The sequence below is a fragment of the Oxyura jamaicensis genome, chromosome Z (assembly GCF_011077185.1).
Source record: "Oxyura jamaicensis isolate SHBP4307 breed ruddy duck chromosome Z, BPBGC_Ojam_1.0, whole genome shotgun sequence".
NCBI lineage: Eukaryota > Metazoa > Chordata > Aves > Anseriformes > Anatidae > Oxyura > Oxyura jamaicensis.
Genome location: NC_048926.1, coordinates 66,940,701 through 66,961,827, shown reverse-complemented (window position 1 = coordinate 66,961,827; position 21,127 = coordinate 66,940,701). Strand labels below are relative to the sequence as shown.

Sequence of the window (21,127 nt, the reverse complement as noted above, 5' to 3'; positions counted from 1 at the left end):
ACAGATGCTGATAGATCCACAGGGAAATGGAGGCTACTAAGAATCAACTGGGGTATATTTAGGAATGCATCTGAATTTGGCTGTTAATTGATTAATTATCTATATCCTTCCATTGTATCTGAGATTTTTAAGGATTTCTAATAGAAATAAATCAGAGAATGAAAAGCAAATATGAAAACATTAATGTAAGTTATAAGTGGCTCCAGATAGTATTGAAAGTTTATTAGATACGGAGATGGGTATATGTGTTGTTTCAAATAGTTACTATTAACAAACTTGAGTATACTGTATTTTTTTTATGTGTGCTCAGTCATAGAGCATTATCATTATCAGTAGACATTTAGATATACAAACCAGCCTGTCCCTCCATCTGTTTGCTTCAGAATACTTGGCATTTATTTTGCAATGTTGTAAAAGTAGTTACAGCTTTGCAGTTGAGAACTATGATAGCAATACCGATTTTTCATATTCAAGTTAGCTTTCAAACCAGAAGTTTGCCTTTTATTTATAACTCCTGATGCCTTGTTCTATGTGTGTGCCTGAGGTAGGGGAGTTAGTGTGTGGAATATAGCTGGGCAATAAATAAGATTGTAAAACTCTGTCATTAGTAATAAAGCCTTTTGAGTAGTATATTAAAATAAAAGTATCAAGAGCATCAGATTAAAACAAAACAAAACAAACAAACAAACAAAAAACCATTTTGATTATAACCAGGAATTTGCCTCTGCTTAGAAATATTCTGAGGAGAATTATTTTTTTGTGTGGTTTCCACTGAAAGACTGCGTTGAGAAGATACGTATGTTTAAAATAAATTGCTAGCCAAGGCAATGAGAAATTGGAGAGCCTGTTTTACATATTGTACAGTGGAATCTTTGTCCTTTTATGCTGGTGATTATGTTCAACTGAAAATTTACCTAGTTGTCTGCTGCTGGCGGTTATAAGCTGAGTATATATTAAACACTGTGGTTATTTTGTAGAATTATCCATACATTGCGAATAGCTGTTCTGGATAGGGTAGCATATTACTGTTCACTGGGAGCTGGACGTTTTTGTCTTCCTTCTGCTTCTTTTCCACTTCTTCCACTCCCCTTCACCCTTTTCTCTCCTCTATTCCCCCATCCAACAAGGAAATTTGGTTTTGAACAGCTGTTTAGAAACCGGGGGAAACATTACAAAATGTTTGTAAGGATACCAGACAATAAATGAGAAGATAGTTTAGCGGGGAAAACAACCCTATCAATTAAGCTGATTAGAATTTTAGAGAAATTCTCAGTAGGCTGTAAATTGATACATCCCTGGGATGAGGGAAGAGGTAGAATGAAATAAGATTCCAACTAGATGTAAATAGGCAAAATGGCACTAAAATTTAATTTTAACACTTAAAAATACATTCAGTAGTGATACGTGGCCAAATATGTTAAATCATACATTTCAGAAAACTTATTACCATATTCCCTACAGTGGATTCAGAGTGGTGTAAAGATTTGTCTTGGGCAATGTCTGCAATTCACGCAGCCTTTGCCAGTAGTAAATGCAGTGTTCTGTTATGTTAAGCAGCAGATGAGCACACTGAACTTAGCAGCAACTTTATTTAGTTGAAGATGCTGCAAATCAACTCTTTAGCTCTGCCAGCTGAGCATATCACTCCAGTGCTGTCCCCATACCACCCTTCTTAGACATTGACACTTTGTGCCAGTTTTCAAGAAGGGTCAGAAAGAAGACCCAAGCAATTACAGGCCGGCCAGTCTCACGTCAGTCCTGGTAAAATTATGGAGAAGATGATTCTTGAGGCTAATAAAGCGCACCTGGGGGACATTGCAGTCATTGGTCCCAGCCAACATGGGGTCGTAAGGGGCAGGTCCTGCCTAACAAATTTGATTTCCTTTGACGCTAAGATCACCCATCTAGTCGACCAAGGGAAACCAGCTGATGTGATCTTTTTGGATTTGAGTAAGGCTTTTGACACTGTTTCCCATAGGATCCTACTGGACAAAATGTTCAGCATACAATTTAATAAAAACGTCATACAATGGGTGAGCAATTGGCTGACGGGCAGGGCTCAAGGGGTTGTGGTAAATGGGGCCACATCAGGCTGGCAGATGGTCACTAGTGGGGTCCCTCAAGGCTCCATTCTAGGGCCAGTCCTCTTCAATGTATTTATAAATGATTTGGATGTAGGACTAGAAGGTGTTCTGAGCAAATTTGCCGACAACACCAAACTTGGAGGAGTTGTGAACCCGGCTAAGGGTGGAAAGACCTTGCAGAGAGATCTGGACAGGTTGGAGAGCTGGGCGATCACCAACCACGTGAAGTTTAACAAAAGTGCCGGGTCCTGCACCTGGGACGGGGTAACCCTGGCCGTACATACAGACTGGGCGACGAGACGCTGGAGAGCAGCCCCGCAGAGAGGGATCTGGGGGTCATGGTTGACAGCAAGTTGAATATGAGCCAGCAGTGTGCCCTGGCAGCCAGGAGGGCCAACCGTATCCTGGGGTGCATCAAGCACGGCATTGCTAGTCAGTCGAGGGAGGTGATTGTCCCGCTCTACTCTGCGTTGGTGCGGCCTCACCTTGAGTACTGTGTGCAGTTCTGGGCACCACAGTATAAAAAGGACATGAAACTGTTGGAGAGTGTCCAGAGGAGGGCTACAAAAGATGGTGAAGGGCCTGGAGGGGAAGACTTATGAGGAGCAGCTGAGGTCACTGGGCCTGTTCAGCCTGGAGAATGGGAGGCTGAGGGGGGACCTCATTGCAGTCTACAACTTCCTTGCGAGGGGGAGTGGAGAGGCAGGAAACCTTTTCTCCATAAACACCAGTGATAAGTCCCGTGGGAATGGGGTTAAGCTGAGGCAGGGAAGTTTAGGCTCGACGTCAGGAAGAGGTTCTTCACCGAGAAGGTGGCTGTACACTGAAACAGGCTCCCCAGTGAAGTAGTCACTGCACCAAGCCTGTCTGAATTTAAGAAGCGATTGGACTGTGCACTTAGTCACATGGTCTGAACTTTTGGGTAGACCTGTGCAGTGCCAGGAGTTGGATTTGGTGATCCTTATGGGTCCCTTCCAACTCAGGATATTCTATGATTCTTTGATTCTATGACAGACAAAAAGCCCATCCCACATTTTCAAGGCTATCCAAAGAATTAACATTTGGTATATATTTTATTCATACAATTAACATCTCTGTTCAACTGTGTTTCTCTGATGCTATGAAGCCGTCACCCTCAAGGGTGAAACTCAGACGTCAGAGATGAAACTTTTACTGCCAGGAGACCAAAAATTGTTATCTAATTACAAAAAACATGGGAGTGACTGTTGTGACAATAGGAATAAACTATTCCAAGCTGTTTAGTATTCTCGTTACTCTGTTACTTTTCTTTCACGTGAAGATAATAATAGCAAAAAGAAAATGAGATGGCAGAAATGAGGGAAAAAGTAGAGTGAAGGTGAAGAATAAGGGGGTGGGGAAACAGATACATTTATCAGGAAAGAAGGAAAGAGAATGATGTACTTGATAGAATGAGTAGAGAAGTTAGACATCCAGCAAATTACTGTTTTCTTATTTATGTTCTGGGAAACGCATACTAGGTCAGGCAGCATCTGAAAACTTGTATGTGTAGATAAAAGAAGGCAGCTTAACTGCACTTTTCATAAATAGGCTGAGACTCCTCTGCACACAGTGACATTTAATTAAGTCAGTAAGCTGAAAGTGATTTTTTTTTATCCTATATTTTAGTTATGGATGAAAAAAGATTGCAGTGGGTAGTTTTGTATCCTTATCAGAGCAAAATTGCTTAAAGTAGATTAGGAATTTGCCTACTTTAGGGTCTTTAGCAATATTTTAGATATGTAGTCATTTTTAATACTCTTCTACTGAAAAATTAAAGAACTGGATTATAACCTAGTCCACATTATGTTTTAATTACAGCTATTTGTGTTCACTGATTAAGGGCAGTGAGTGAATAATGGATGTCTCAGCTAAAATGTGGGGCCATCAGCCTGTTGTGACATAGATTTTACTTGTAAGGACCTATTTGTGATACGTTGGTTTTGTGGTTTAGGTGGGAACTCCTGATCATTTAACAATGATCGTTTGGCACCTTCCTCAAGAGACTAATGCTAGTAAGAAATACAAGACAGTGAAAAGAACATTTTCAGCTGGTGCCACATTTCTGCACTGTTCTTTGTGACACTGCTGTCAAAGCGGTATCTATTGCAGATGTACCAAGTTTTTCACATACAGAAACAGTTCTATTTAACAGAGAATTAGGTGCACATGCACAACATGTTTCATAAAAGATTGTTATATCCTCTGTCCCACTGAACCATTCCAGATGAGAAACAGACTGGCACAAAATTATAGACTTCATGCTTTCTTTTAGATCTCCATAGACGTTTGCCTGCCACAATGCAACGTGAATTTTGTCTCACTTATCAGACCGTGACTATTAAATAATGAGGAGATTGCAGTCTGTTCATAAAGAATACCGATTTATTTCTAAGTATCAAAAGAACTTCAGTTAAGATGACCACGCTTTTTTCATTTGCCTACCCTAACCAGTGACTTAGGGTACTGGAGTGTGCTTAGAGAAAAAGAGGAAAGACAAACTTATTATCTTTTATTGTATGTGAGAAGTTGATCTTGCTTTCTGATCTGACGTAGTACCAGAAGACACCAGTCTTGGTGGATATGTGAAGCTCAGAGAAACGAGATCTAGTAGATCACGCTGATCTTGGTTGGAGGTGTCACATACCCAACCTGCCCCTTGCAGAAGACATTGTGAAACTGTTGTATTGAAATCCAGCAGACTTTTCTGCCGGAAACCATTCAAGAGACAATCCTTACTTTATTCATTGTGACTGATAAATTTTAAGTTATATATCTTCCTTTTATCCCAAAACTTCTCCTTTCAGTTTTACTTTCTCCCATTCAAACACCAAAGTCCTTCAGGAACTGCAAATGCCAAACATCCAGGCTTATCCATTTGCTAATTGCATATCTTTTCTTCTTTCCTCTACCCCTTTTCCTTTCTGAAGAAACCACTTGTTTGCTTTCTCTTTGTTTTTGAGCTGGTAGAATGCATTTAAAAATGCTTTTACTTCCCTGTCACTGCATTGTGCTGTTTGGAGGGGGAATCAGCTGGAATCATGGCAAAGAGAACTGCTGTTCTAGTAGTTTTATTTCGTATTCACCATACGATTCCCAGAATTGCATTGTTCCTTCCCAGAGGGAGAAGATTGGTCTCTCATGCAAATTACTGGTCTTTTTCTAGGCTTTTGTAGCCTTCCTGAAATTGTTGGAAAGGATCCTTCTTTCTGCAGAGAGAGGAGGAGGAATTGCACCAGACAGTCTGGCCCCAGTCGTTTTATCCCTTTCCTGTGTCTTACAGTTTGTTTTTGGAACAGGCATAAGGCAATACCTATCCTGAGTTCCCAGGGCTTCTGCTGCTTTTGTGAATTTGGTGTGCCAAATTCAGCAGCTTTATTTGACTTAAATCAAGACTGCATCAGTGTTAGAATATACAGAATCTGGCCCACAGCCTTGTCCATATGCAAAAGTACCCTCGCTAATTTAAGCTGAAATGTTGAACAAGCATTTTTCTGCTTATTTAAGGGGTGCATCAGGTTGGTACCAGTTTCACAAAACTAGCCTGTATACATCATTTGAACTAATCATGTTTTGTGAGTAGACGTCCACAGATTCAGTTTTCAGAGAGCCCTGTTAGTGTTAATGGAAGTGCAACTGTGATCCTCAGGAAAGCCTCCAAGCATTGGAAAACCTAGCAGCAACACACAGAATGTGCAGTAATAGTTACATATTTATTTTAAAAGGAGGAAAGTGACAAAGCAAACTAGAAGGGATAAGACTAGAAACAATCTGGATAGATTGGTACTATGATTGAAAGTAGCAGGCATTAAACTACCTGTTTCATGCAAGCAAGTTAAGCAGGATAAAGATTTTAATTTAACCCCCATCTCCACAGACATCAGCACACGCATGCAGGGGATTATTACCACCATCTGTTTTTTTCACAGTCATTTTCATATTTTTTTTTTTTTTTTTTTTTTTTTTTTTACTACTGTTATAGGACTGCTTTGAAGCCGTTGTGTTAATTGTTAACTTTGGCTGAATCTGTGTGTAGATGCCTATAGCGATGTCAGCATACTAACATCATAACCATTAGATTAATGAATGGAAATTATTATTAGCTCTTATTGTGCTAACACACAGTACGTTAATAGCTGTGCAGGTTCAATCAAATACACTACTGACTTTGTATGATGTTATTTACCAGATCTTAGATGGACTGCTGAGCAAGATTAATATAATCTTTCATTTTTATCTGTGACTTACAAATAAGGTAACAAAATGATGTTTATAGAATATTTTATTATTATTCTCTACAGCAGGAGAACAGATGTACCTGTGGACTTGAATTCATCACTGAAGTGGAATATGCATATATGAAGGATGCTGTAGCAAATGGAAGGAAAATTATCTATTGCAAACATTATCTTTCATATAGCTTAAACCCGCACTGTGGATTATTGGAATGAATACCAAAAGTGGGAAAAAAAAGTTTGCTTATTCCTTTCTTTTTTTTTTTTTCTTTTTCTTTCACAGAACCTGAAGAAAGTGTTTGTAGAATTTAGCCATCAGGAGCTGTTTGAGTTCTATAACAAGGTTTGTAGTTTTTACAATACTGTAGTTCCTTTGTAAACACCTTATGCTGCTCAGCAGGAAGTATTGCCTATATGAATTAAATCTAATGAAATTGGAAGGAAAATGGATCCAATTTTAATTAAAGCTGTTGGATTTGTTTGATCACATAAAGCATTTTCAAGAAGAGTCTGTGCTTTCAAATTTGGAATAGGCAGGTCTTGGAGTCATTGTAATCATACCTGGTGGCTAGGTCTAGAGGAGAAGCTGATGATTAACAACAATAAGGAGCTCTCTGGAAAGAGCATCTTTGTGTTATGTCGAAATGCCAGGCTCATAATCCAGTCAAAATGAACTCTATTATTTTTTTACCTTGTTATTATGCATTGGAAATTCACAGCAAAACATCTGTGCATGTAAAAAGGAAGTATTTAGACAACTGTTTCTTTAAAATTTGAATATTTAAACTGCAGCAATGAATTCTAATAGCTTCATGTAAAAACAAATATTCATGAGTACAAGATTTTTTATTGCTATATGAATAGATTTAGTATGCATAGTTGAAGACATTGGAATGTTGTTTTTTTTTTCAGTTTGCATGTTTCTAAACAATATCTTATGTGAGTGAAGTTGTGTTTTTTTTTTTTTCTTTTTGTTCCTTTAAATAGCTGGAAACTATACAAGCACAGCTGGATTCCCTTACGTGATGTTTTTGAAGACTTATTTCTCCATCACACTCCTGCCACCTCATTATTTTGAATCGAAGATAGATTGCCAAGCTGTGTTTGCTGGAGGACTCAGTGGTTTGCTTCCTGTAAAATTATATGGCTTATCTCCTTTTAGAGTAGTAACATTAACCAAGAGAAATCATTGTTAAGAGTCTGAGGATTCTAATGGGCTTTCTCTTGTTTTCTGAGCAGTTGTAAAGAGTAGCTTTACTTGCAGAAAAAAAAGAGAATGCTATCCTGCCTCCGTTTTTTTTTTTCTTTTCTTTTTTTGACCTTTTAGCTATGACACTTGATTTGATATAAACTTGCATACTATTGAGAGACCTGGAATAAAATCTATTTTTTATGCATAAAAACAATATAAAACTTTAGTAATAGAGGAAATACACAGCAAATGAAATCTCTGTCCTTCTGAATTGTTATTGACACAATTAATAATGCTTGTTGCAAATTTGTCAAAATAAATTCAAAATTTTTAAATGGATTGTCTGAGTTTTTTTTCTGTATTAATTTTATTTCATTATTTTTCTTATTTTTAGTTAAAAACATATTTTTCTTGTAAATAATCAACACTGTCACTGATTTCAGTGTTTACTTTTAGCACTGAGAATAAATACAGCTTCTTAGCACTGCATGCATACCAATGAATCATAAGTAGCATAACTGTGTATAACTGGGGGGAGAGAGCTTGGAATATATAACAAAGAACACTGAAGTAGTCTGACAGCCAGATTTCTGAAAGCTATTTGTTGATCCTTCCTAATGTTGTCCACCACTGTTTTTACAGCTAACAGGAAGAAATAAAGTACAGTGACTTAAAGGCCAAGTTAGTATATTTTCACACATTAGTTCCAGATGAATGGAAGTTCATGAACAGTATGAGAAGGTAAAAGTCATCTTAGTTCTTGTTTGTTGCCAGTCATTGCCAGTCAGTTCATTGCTGCACCTTAATAATGGGCACAGTATGTGACTTCTACTCGGGGCTAACAATAGGTGAAAGGATGTGAAAATCTTCAGTATTAGCATGTCTCTCTTTCTCCTTAAGGGATTCACTGAACAAGGTTGTTTTTTTTCTTTTAGATGCCTAAAACAGGGATGTTTAATACCCAAGCAGCCAGTTTTCTTTTGAGAGTCGTTTGCTTGTGACACTAGATTTGAGTATAGCCAAAAGGTATCTTTCAAATTGCTGGGTTTTAGGTCCTCTTCTGCCACAGTTCTTGGTGTTTTTTGTTGTTGTTGTTTGTTTTCCTTTGTTTTGTTTTTGAGGGTTGTTTTGAGCTTTTTGTGTTCCTTTATTAGGAATTGTGCTGTCAGCTCAATACAGGAGGAATTTGGACCACTTACCTGAGCTGAGAGATATTAGAAAAGATTAAGAAGGTAAGGAGATCAACAGCCTACGTGTGAGCAAAGGGCACCAAAGAGAAAAAAAAAGAAGAGATTTATCATAGTTCTTAACTGAAATACCATATGATACCATACCATACCATTCCTGCAAGGTAACACTGTTACCCTATTGCAAAGAAGAAATCACGGACCATTGTACAGTAGACTCTTACTCTGTATGCCTTATAAAGTTTGCTGCCAAAATCAAGCCTCCTGTCAAGCCAGTGGCAACGTGCCTTATCTTCTAAGGTTATGACACTACTACTTGCAGACATCTCTTCCTCTGTCTCTCTATTCAACAGCAACTTGCTGCCTCGCTCATTTCATGCAGTCAGTGTGTATCTGCAGGTGAGCACAACCCCACTGTATCCTTCTCAGGACTCACCTCTGCTGTACCGGTATTAGCAATGCTTCACAGTTAGCATAGGTAGGAAAATCGCCTTTGCATCTTAAGTCCTGGCTTCTCTGGTTGTACTGTGGAGCAATCAGACGTGTGCTAAGAGGCTGCTCTTGAGTGCTTTCTTCAAGTGCCCTGGGATCCAGGTTCTGGAAGTCATGCCTGAAGTGGAGTAAAGACTTCTCTGTGTGGATGTAGGACATGCTGAGGCAGTTGTTCAAGTGTGAGAGGGGTATTATCTGTGTAAATACAGGCAGCCACTGATGAATCCTAGAGGAAGGGAGGGAAGCAGGACCAGTTGGTAGAGTGAGAAGCACTGGACAAACTGGGAGGCACATCTGAGAAGAAAATAACAAGAAGCCGTAGCCAGAGTAAGAAGAAACTGGGTGTTGAGCGTGGGAAAAAGAAAGGAGCAGACAGAATAATGGACATGCCCAAGGGTGAAATCTGTGAGTGAGAAACCTACGAGGAAGAGAAGAGGAACACTGGAAAAGACAGCAAAAGTGTATATAGAAAGAAAATGTAGGCAAAGGAAGAGAAAATATGGAGCAGGTTAGATAGAAAAACCTTGCATAGCAGGGGAATGGGAAATAAATTGGGGGAAAAAGTAAAGCGGAGTTAACTATGAAATCTATGGCCAATTGTGTAACTGTACCTAGTAATTTGAACTAATCCATAAATGTCAGGCTGTTCAAATTTGACCAAAATCAATTAAAGCATAGGATAACAAGAAGAGAATTTTTAATCTAGAGTTAATAGAAAACATTTTAAAAGTAAAATACTGTGTAAGGGAAAAGTAGAGAAAAGCAAAGCCCAAGATAGTAATGGCTGCAAAATTTATTTAGAGTTCGTCTTTGTTGGCAGATGGATAAAGAGATTTATGGTTCCTTAAGCAGTGCTTTTTTGCTAAATGTACTGAATTTCTTACTGTTTGAAGCCGTAACAAAAGCCACAGTACACCTAATGGTAAGAAGCACACTTGTCAAGGAGCACTCAAAAATAAATGCCTAGATTAGAAAAACTTTTTATATATGTAATATGAAGCTTTGGGGTTATGCACTATTAAGTAATGATGGCACATCTAATATCATCTTAGAGAAGAGCATTGTCAGTCATTAAAGTGCTCCTGAATTAAGGACAGAAAACTGACTAATACAAGTGGACTGCGGAAAGGAAAGCTTTTATTCAGGTTGCTACTCTCTGGTCCTGATTGAACCTGAAAAGGAAGATTAGTTTTTAGTTTGATTAGTTTTTTTAAGCAGCTGCCCCTGCTTAGTTTGGTTGAAATCCAAGCAGTGTTGGAATGATAGAAAAACACCAGTATAGACTGGAGGATGCCTAGGCAGAATGGGAGATCTGTCTTGCAGCAGGGACTGGATCCAAAGCCACACCTCAGGGGAGATGGGAAGAAAAGTATGTTCCTAGGCAGAAGAAGGGATTTAGCTGATTCAGAACTGAATGTTCTAGGTTGGAGTGGGATCACATGAAAGAATGTGCATGCTGAAGGTTTTCAGGCTGTTGTTTATTATATTTGCATACTGTTAAAACACTGAGGGGTTAGTTTTGAGTTTTTACTCCAGGAAAGAATAGAATACCTCCCAGGATCTTTTCAGTTCAGGGTGCTAGAAAAGCATTGGTCTGCGCTATCTATTAGGCATGTTACAAAACTTAGATTACTGAGGTAATGTTGAGTAGAGATGATTGAAGAGAATTTTTGAGCTCTAGAACAAGAAATCTGAATAAAAATTAGTAAATCCATTTTGATATATCTAGGTTCATTTTAAAAACATTTGACTCATCTTTGTTCAAATATTAAAGAAAGACAGCATTTTCCCTGACTACTTTTCTGAAAGCTGTAATATCAAAATCTGCTTCAGATGGACCATTGGCAAAAGAAGGAAATCTTTTGTTTTCAGTTTGGGTATAAGCAATCATCAGTATTGTTTTGACATGAAGACTGGGAGTTCTAGGCCTAAAATGAAAAACAATGTGAGAACTGCACTGAAAATACTGACCTACTGGGAAAGGACAACTATTTATACATCTCTTAGCAGAAACAATACTAACGATGTATTATTGGCTGTTGAATCCAAGTTGGATTATCTTTGCCCAGTTCAGTCTTAGGCATATATTTCTTTTTTCTCAACAAAATATGAATCTTCTGTAAGTTTCTGCATTAAGATTGTTTAAATAAATTATTTAGGAACATAGAAAAATGCAAGTTAACTATCTCATATTTTGACTAAACTCCAAACCTGCTTTGGTTCACTAGAGCAGGCTTTAAAATACCACTATAATTCCTGCATTTATTGACACATCAGCTTCGAGTTCTGTCTTGCAGCTTCATTTCCCTCGCCTTAACAGTATGTGATTTTAAAGACTCTGAAGTCATGTTCTTTCAAAGCATAAGAAATTTACTGAAACATTAAATCTTAAGTTGGTCAAGGGAAAAATGTTTATTGTGGTGAAAAGCTCCTCTTTACACTTCCACTGTTTCCACCAGTATCAGTAACATTTCATTGCTTGGGTGTATGGAGATATCATAGCTTCAAAGATTATGAATTCACTCATGTTTCAGTAAAGTAATGACAGATCTTAATAATGCCCAGTGAATAAATCACATCATTTTGTAACCATTGTTCCCTTATTCAACTAATGAACAACATTCTAAGCCGTTGTGAGAAATTTTGTTTTCTATAGATCAATCAAATTGCCCTTCTGAGTAACAGTGATTTCATCTAGGTGGATGAACTAAGGTGCTTCTGTCTGATATGCTGTTGATGATGTCTCATAAACTATTAAGATGCCTTTATCTGCAACTCTTGCGTAAAGTGATTTCTAATTTCCATAATAATGAATCAATTTTCTTGGGTTTTCCCCTGGCCTTTGTAATTGTGTTGATCAGGCAAAATTATATGCTGTAATTTTAACTGAATTAAAGTGTTTAGATGATCTCTTTGTTCCTTCAGTATTTTGTTTCTCAAGTGATAGCAGACAATACTGGGCTTTTACAAGTCAGATGCTGTCCAGCTGTGTTGGAGCTATGCATCCGGGAAGCATTTGTCCCTCTCCCTGGCAAGATTAGTTCCTTCTCTGCTGAGACTAAAATATCTTCCATGGTTTTCCAAAGTTTTCTCTATTCACTGAGAAGGGCTATACGGAGCTAGCTCTACATGTGTTGGAGGCATAACTGTCTTGGGTGGCTGCTAACTCAAATGAATACCTTGTTAGAGCTAATTCCTCCTCCAGTGGGACATTTTTTCTTTTACGTTCTTGTCATCACTGTTAACTGGGCTGTCCCTATATGGTAATATACAACATATTTTCAAGGAAATTTGGAAGAATGTAATACATGTCTTTGAGACAGACGTTGATTCACAATCCCAGGCAGCTGGCCTCTTCTGGAGAGAACTAGTTAGAGGATTGGACATGCTGGAGACCAAGGTCATCCTTTTTGAAATTCAACCTCTGGTCATTCAGGACAAATGAAAGGAGGAGAAACAGCATACATAGGTCAGTGCTAACAAGACTCCTCCTCGCATCTGTGCTGTATCAGAAGGTTCATAGGAAGAGATTGGTTTACAGGTGAGCTGACTTTGTTTCTTCTCGTTCCAATCCACAGGTTCAGTACTGGCCAACATAAATAAATTGGATTTCATGGGCAGAGCTGAGAGTTTTAGTCATTGGCAGTGTGAGAATGCTATACTTTTTCCATCATCACCCTGTTTTTCCGCCTTGAGACTTGTAAACAGGGTGGGTTTGGGGAAAAAAGAAAGCAGTTTGATTAACAAAAACAACTGTTTCTACTTCTGAAGTGTTTGAAGTAGTCAATATCCTTGCAGGCAGCAGGGAATTAATCTGAGCAATGCCCAGGTGAGTGAGGAAAGAACCATGTCACCTGCTCCACCCCTGCTCACTGTTGAGCACTGAGGTACAACTTAGGCAGTGAGTCTTAGTTTCAGCCTCAGACTGCCAGGTAGGTGAGCTCTGCCTCTTTCCTCAACACGAGTGAGTCAGAAAAGGGTTAGAGAAGTTGACTGTGCTGGGCCAGTCTGAAAATGTAGCCCAGGCAGACAGTTATTAATTTAGCTCTTCTCTCCAGAAGGGATTAAAAATTCTTCTTCATGGCAAGCAGTGCTTTTATCCTGATATCTGTGTGAGGAATAAGTCCAAGGAGTAGTGCTTTGCATCCCATGTGAATCCTTGATGTCTCAGTCAGGAGATACACCTTATGATGATGGATCTCTGCCATCTTCTCTTATGATTTGTAACAAATCCCTGCTATTTACAACTCATACACAGCCTGGAGATAGGCAGCACGGACACAGAGAACAAAAAAGAACCTTTCTCATCCCCTGCTTCATCTCTGCTCCCTAGAGAATCCCATCTCCTGTCCAGGGCCAGTATTGCTCCATGTGAGATAAAGCTTCAAAGGAGGTTGTCCTAGCACCCCAAGTTTGAAACTTGCTTTGAGAGGGAGACAGAAAGTATCTGTATGAGAAGGGAAGGAAAATAAGTGCAGCCTTTCAAGACATGGGGGTTATTAACCATTTGGCCTATTTCTCAGTCGAACCTGTTAGATGCCCAGTTTATCTTTGCAGCTAAACTCTGTGCGAATAAAATCATATCCATTTCCCCACATAATTCTTGTGGATGGCAACAAGCTAAAAAATCTTTAGATCCTGAATTAGGACAACAGAAGTGAAATTCATCAGATCAATGCAGAAAAAAGAAGACCATAAACACGACCTGATCCCTTTGGAGCTGTGTTCGTTCACTGTTTCTTGTAGGATGAGTGGCAGTCATCCAAGTTTCTTAGAAAATTGTATACTAACGCACAATCTAAAAAAAAAAAGTAATAAAGAGTCAAAAAGGAAAAATTAGCAGAGTAGGTTTTTTTTTTTTTTTTTTTTTTTTTTTTTAAGCATGAGAGTTCAGTGTATCATTGAGGAGAACTGCAGTAAAATGGAGTTTCTTGGTTGTGATTTAGGCAACATGTATTGCATGTACTCGTCACTGCAACACCCAATAAGCAACTTGGCTTCCTTTCGATTTCCTTCTACAACTGAACTTGCAGGCTCCCGTACCCTTTCAGCTGTCATCCCTACATCTGCTTATCAAACGTCTGCTTGGTAGCCTACTGATGGATTTCATTGTGTCTGCAGTCAGTAACAGAAGTACCCTGAAGTCCTTCTGCATGTCAGACCATACAAGGTCCTAAGTGACCTTGTGCACGGCTGTGCAGTGATTCTCTTACTTGCTGCCACGAACAACTCCAAACTGGGAATGCAGAGCACCTCAGGTAATTTTAATGTCTCTCTGCCTGAACAGTTGACGTTAAAAAAAAAAAAAAAAAAAAAAAAAGTAAAAAAGTTGACAGATTTAGTTTTAGATTGCTGAATATCTTTTTCATCATTGAAATTTGTAAGTTTTGAGATCAGCCTTCCACCTGGGACCAGACAGATTTTAAATGAATATTTAGTTGAAACGGTCAATATGAAAGAAAAGCCAAATGTGGAGTTTGCTCCAGCGCCCGGAGCAAAGTTCATGGTTTAACTGCTATGTTAGATGAATAAAATCTACCCTTGAGGTCCTTCCAGGGGGGCCTGAATATGAATGTATAAGGGTATCCGAGCAAAAAGGTCATATCCCTATGGTATAATGATTTCAGCATGTTGCAAGAAAGGAAATTTCCTATTAATCAACCTTATTCCACTGTGCAAGGTCAGAAAGCATGAACTTGGAACCTCATTCTACATTTCATAGCTCTTCCTAAATCAAAACCAGGCTGAAGATATGACTGTGCTTCCTATTTGTCACAGTAGCCCTTCATCGTAGCCATCTTCAGTCAAGTGAGTTCAGGGGTTCCCAATCAGATAGTGCCTTCAACTGCAATGTTAGCCTACTTCTGCGTTAGCTAAAAAATAATAGTTCCTTCCTTGAAAATCCAGCACATCAGAGCTCTGTCAGTATCCAGATAAACTAGTGATGTCTCTTCTGTAAAGAGATACAAGAGACCTTCATATCACTTGTACAGCAATCTGCTCTACCTCTTGAATGTCAATATGTGCATTCAACAAATACCCTGTACTGGCATTGGTAAAAAGCATTTGATAATCTCCTTTGGTTTGATGGAGCCTTTCTGATGACTTAGTGACCAGGCACAGACATAAGATTTTTTTGCATCATTCTTTGCATCATCCTTTTTCCCTTTTCTATCTTTGAAAGCTTATCTTTTTCCCAATTTGGGAACAAAGTTCTGTGGTAAATCAACTGTAACCTTTTGATAGTTATGAGCACAAGAAAGGACAGAAAAATATGACTCTGACAACCTGCAGCACTTCAAGGAACATGTTGAATCTGGAGAAAAATCAGTAAGAAATTGATTTCCAAAGGTGAGATTAACCAATTTGAAATTGAATATATCATCATATGCAGGAAGAAAACATGCTTTTCTTTAATTTCAAAGTACAGATTATCACTCTGTAATGAAGGGAAAGATATTGGAGACTATCTGCCTGGGGAAGTCAACTGGGCCAGCCTTTGGAGAGCTAGTATTCCTCCAGTCCCAGTGAGTGACAGGACTGTGGCTCTCTCGAAGATGCAAGTTGTTATGCATAATCTGAAAAATGCACCTGCTTTCCTCTAACCTCTAGTCTTCAGGCCATCAGATTTTTATGAACATGATCCCTGAGTGTTTTTCTAAAACCCCCACAAGAAGGATGCATCAGACTAAATTATGAACTAGAGTTCTGGTGCTCCCTTGGGTTTCTTGAAAACCTTCCTCCAAATTTCTGGCTTCTCCTTTGTTCTGTTTGTTGACAGATTCTACCTTTTTTTGCTTTTGCCCTGGCTCACTCTGCATCTTGACCTGACTATTTTTGCACACAAACTGTCCTACACTGACTGTTGTGTTGTAATTAACATTTTATTGTGTTCTTTCCCTATTTGTAAGATGTACCCTCTCCATTTTTTAAGAGGATCAGAAGATCATTTTTTTCTGGCAAAGATCCTGAAAGGGGAGAACTGGAGTTCTCTGTTTGTATGCACTTCTGAAAGACTCAGTAAGGATCTTAAAGCCAGTAAAACACCATTCTCAAAGAGATTATAGTGTTTAAAATTGCCCTGTTCATCATGATGACATCCAGGGTCAGAACTGTTGGTATGGGGAAGTGACTAAATAAACCAGCCAAATAATTGAGAAGACCAGGCACCAGTAAGATACAGAAAAGCCTGTTCAATAATAAAAATGTCTTACTACTACTATTATTATTTAAATTTATATAATTATAAATAATAATAATAGTCAGCTTTCTAGCATGAAAAAACATTGATGAAATGTCCCTGAACATATTAAGTTCTTCTCTAATCAACCTTCATTAGAAAATAATTTGTCTTAGAAATAGATGTTTCCCTTGTTTCTTTAAATGATCACTTACACTTTTTCTTTATAGGTATTCCACTGTGCTAGCTAGCAGAAAAAAAAAAAAAAAAAAAAAAGATATTAAAAAAAAATTTTTAAATCTTTCCATTAACTGCAAATACAGTCTGTTTATTTGGGTATTGATACGCAGTAGTTTTGAGTTACTTCACTGAAAAGCAAATACGTGTGAGGTTATCCTAAAGGATGTAGAACAGTCCTATAGATGAACTTGCCTATAAGGATTGACACAAGCATCATGTCCAAAGGAAGAGGAATATAATAGTTGGAAAGGTCATTCAAAGATCATTGAATCCAGCTGCCTGACCACTTCAGGGCTACCCAAAAGTTAAAGCATGTTATTGAGGGCATTATTCAAATGTCACTTGAACACTGACAGGCTTGTGACACCAACCACCCCTCTAGGAAGCCTGTTCCAAGTGTCTGACCACCCTCACGGTACAGAAGTTTTTTCTCGTGCCCTGCCTGGTGCAGCTGTGTGCTGTTCTCGTGTCCTCCCATCACTCAGCAGGGAGCAGAGACCAGCACCTGCCTCCCCTCCTCAGGAAGCTGCAGAGAGCAGTGAGGTCACCTCTTGACCTCCTTTTCTCCAGACCAGATGAGCCAAGTGTCCTCACTGTGCTCCCCAGCCTCCCGGTCTGTGCCTGTGCCCAGCATTGCTCCATCCCAGTGCAGCACCCGGCATTTTCCCTTGTTGAACTTCATGCCATTGTTAATCGCCCAGTGCTCCACTGCTCCAGTCTGCATCCCCCTGCAAGGCCTCCTGTCCCTCCGGGAAGTCAGCAGCACTTCCCTGTTTAGTGTCATCAGCAAACTTGCAAGGGATGCACTCCAGTCCTGCGTCCACATCACTGGTAAAAATGTCGAACAGAACAGGTCCTAGAATTGAAGTTGGAAACATGGTGCTTAAGAAGCTGCATATATTTTAACAGGATTTTTATAAGCCAAAGAATAAGGCCAGGATGTAACACAGGATAGCAAAAACCACTCAGAGTCTTGTCTACAAATCCTGTGAGATTTATGATCCATAGTCCTGGCCTGGGCATTTTTGCAATACTGAAAAAGCAAACAGAAGGTAATGGAGAACAATTATGAGTCATTCCTTTACCTCAGAGGTGATTAATGTGACACAGTCAAGTTAAATCCTCTGAAGAGACATCAGCAATGCTTTTCACTGATGTGTTTTGTAAGCATAGATTTGATACTATTCCACAAGGGATTTTAATTTCCTGCTAAAAGATATGGTTCATGATCAAAACTGAGATATATGTAAATGCTAGCTGCTGAGCTTGCAAGACTGATACGTTTTTTATCAGCAAAGATAAGACTACAGAACATCTTCAGTTTTATGACACAAATAATTCCATATTATCAAATACATGCAGAACTGAAGAGAAATACTCTCATGGAATATGCTGTGAAAGATCTGATAGCGGTATAGCAGACTAACAACTAGCCTCTGCACATATTCCAGAGGCTATGTCTATTCCAAATTTAAAACCTGGAAATATTTACTCACTGGTTTGAATGAAACAAAGAGTGTCACTCAGAAATTTGAATGACTTAATTTTCTAGAGGGAATTTTCTAGAGCTGAGACAGTTATGAGAGAAGTTCTGATCTAATAATTCTAGGGAGAATTATTGAAAAATCAGTACATTCTAGTGCTTCAGACATCACAGACAGTTACCTTAACTGAATGGTGCACTGGGATAATCCTCTTTATTGCACGTTCCCTACAGTAAGGCCTTCAACTTTTATTTATTTATTTTTTTAAATGTACATTTTAATATTGGTGTTCCCCTGTTGTACTATGTTTGTTTGTCTTGTAAGACAATGAAGACTGATGCCCTGCTGAAGAGTTTGCCCTAAGTATCTCCAGATATTTACTCTTTTGTATCCACTGACTCAGGTTCTTTCCTAGCTGTCCTGCTTGCAGTGTGAGTACCTCAAGTATTATGCAAAGTGCTCTGCTCCCTGTTGTGTGTTAGGTAATACATAGCATTCAGTGACAGAGGGCTTCACACTGCTCCAGTTCAGGATCAAAACAATCTCTGTAATGTAGGCAACAACAAGAATGGGTTGAAAAATACAAGGCTTCTTTGAAAAGCTGCCAAATAAAACTGTAAAGCCCTGATATATACACCTGGATTACCACTTTTACTACCATTCTGTCAAGCAGTATTGAACCCTTGTCTGGCCCAGTCTCTATTTACCTACCGACTGGTGTAGCTGTGCATGGGACAAAGTTACAGGCAGTTTGCCTTGATGCATATTACTTAAGCTGCCAGTCCAAGAGCTCAATGTTTCATGCTGTTCATCTCCAGTTTCTAAAGGGAAGCATGTCCTTGCTCCCACAAAGGGATGCTTTGCCATCACTTCCAGCTAGCTGCCTACAACCCAGCACTTCAGTCCTTAACTCCTCCATTCAGACCTTTTATTCCAGTTTTGCATGTGCTGGGCTAGCCCAGACCTTTTATTGCCTTCCTCAGCTTTAGAAATCATTGGTTGGTGTCATCTCTTGTTAGGATGTCAGCTAAACCCAGAGACTGCTCTCATTGTTCCTTCCTCCAAAAGCAAGAGTTGGTTTTGTGGGTACAGTGGATGGAAGTGTTTTGTAGGAGCTACCTGAAACCTTGTCTTTACCTGCCACCATAATGTCAAAAGTGAGCTTATTCACATCCTGTTTCTTTGCTCAGGGAAAGCTAAGGATTGGTCATACTAAAATCATTTTTTTTTTTCCAGTTATATTCCCCTAAAGTCCCAAACAGGTAACATTTTGTAGTCCTGCTACTCAAAGCTTAAAGCAGGTATTTTCCTCAGGGCACTGAATATCACCCAGACAGAGCCGTTCACTCTTTATCTCGCTCCATTTCGCCAATATCCGAGCAGGGTGAACCCTGGGCTATGGGCAGCCACACACACAGATGCATCCTGGTACTTCGTCTTTCTCCAGTGAGATGCATCTGTATTGAATTAACCACTGGCGGAAGAGTTTAGCACATTTATGGTCAGTTTGTTCCTATGAGAATGTTAGAAAAGCTCAGTGATCTCAGTGTTTACCTGACACTTAGTGAACTGCTTTTTGGACACAGCTGTTTAGGTATTTGGAAATGGTTGACTCATTCAATGACAAATTTTTCAGAGCACTTCAGTAGTTTGTTCACCATCCGGTCAGGTCTGACTTTATCAGTTTTTCCCTCTTAGCCTGCTCAACTCTTCATAGTAATATTCCATTTTTTTTTTTTGTGGATTTCACTCTGTAAGTACCAGTTTCCATTTTCCCATATAGGTACCTATAGGTAACAGGAGAGGTAACTTCAGCTTCCCATATGCTGCCCCATGCTGTGTGGTGGATGAGCTGTTTCTGTTGCTTCAGGACCTGGTTTCGGGGTTTGGCTGCCCTGAAAATGAGTGAGCTGAGCAAGTGGACAACAATTCCAGCTCCTTCCAGTATCATTCTGTCAGGTAAGTGGACTGTGGTACAACCCTGGATAAAGACCTTTGTTTACCTGGTAGGTAAAATTGTTTTCAGAGTTACGATTTCTCAGATCCTGAGACACCTGCTAGTTCTCTGTTCCCACATAGGGCTGCCGGCACTTCATTTCTCTCACTCAAGACATATCATTTAGTACATTCTGTATGCCAGCTCTGAGTTTATTGTATCTTCACCTTGTCTTGTTCTCACATTATTCATTTACACAGATAGTTCTTATTTTCTATCAGAATTATTTTTCAGGAAAGCGCAGTGTGACAGATTTCTGGGTATAAAAATTATAGGCTGTCCTCCATGTTTTGCCAGTTATCCACTTCTGTATTGTAAATAAGCATCAACATGCTAATCGGGAGACAGTGCTTTATCTGAGGTACATGTTAATCTCAGCTTTTGGAGTTCTTTCCTTGTCTGGAGAGCAGCACAGGAGGGGGGAAGCACGCTTTCTTTTATTCACACAACTATTTCTCCTATCTGTTGTTTTCAGCCATCTAGTCATCATAACTGGCGCTTTTTAAGCATTAGTATTTACCCAACATTCATTCTTAACTTTTAATCTGATTGCTGGGAAGTTTGCTCTTGTTTTTCAAGATTGCAAGTATCAGGCTTTAGACCCTAGCCGTTCCCCTACTACGTCTCTCTTATATTGGAGTTCTATTAAAGATGAATGCCTTTAAATGTGCTGCCTACTAAAATAAAAATACCTCTTAATTCACCTCTTCCCGGAGAGACATCTTCAGGTTATAAAAGTTATAGAATGTTATAAAGTGTTAGGTAGTTTCTCATAAAAAGGACACCAAAGGTTGCTTGAACTCAAGTTTCCTTGCAGGAGTCTGAAACAAAATCAAAAGATGAAGGTGAGTGTAGATCAATTTCAGTTGAATTTAGAGCCATAACCTAGTTACTCAGAGCTCACAAATGTATAGAAACTGGCCTTGTTGATGAAGTTGTATAGGATATGCAAGAAGCATCCATCTGGTGGGATGTTCAAGGGGGATAACTTTTATACACAAAGAGGGTTTGAAAGTACT

General features: G+C 39.0%; 1 protein-coding gene across 2 annotated transcripts in view; it reads left to right on the top strand.

Moving 5' to 3' along the window:
- COMMD10 (COMM domain containing 10) overlaps positions 1-7,864 on the top strand; it is a 102,454-nt gene extending 94,590 nt beyond the window's left edge. For both annotated transcript variants that reach the window (XM_035310170.1, XM_035310169.1), the window contains 2 exons: positions 6,621-6,680; positions 7,325-7,864. In XM_035310170.1, coding sequence (XP_035166061.1) covers positions 6,621-6,680; positions 7,325-7,363 — 99 coding nt within the window. In that variant the 3' untranslated portion in view covers positions 7,364-7,864. The remainder of the gene's footprint in view (positions 1-6,620; positions 6,681-7,324) is intronic.
- The last annotated feature ends 13,263 nt before the right edge of the window (positions 7,865-21,127 follow it).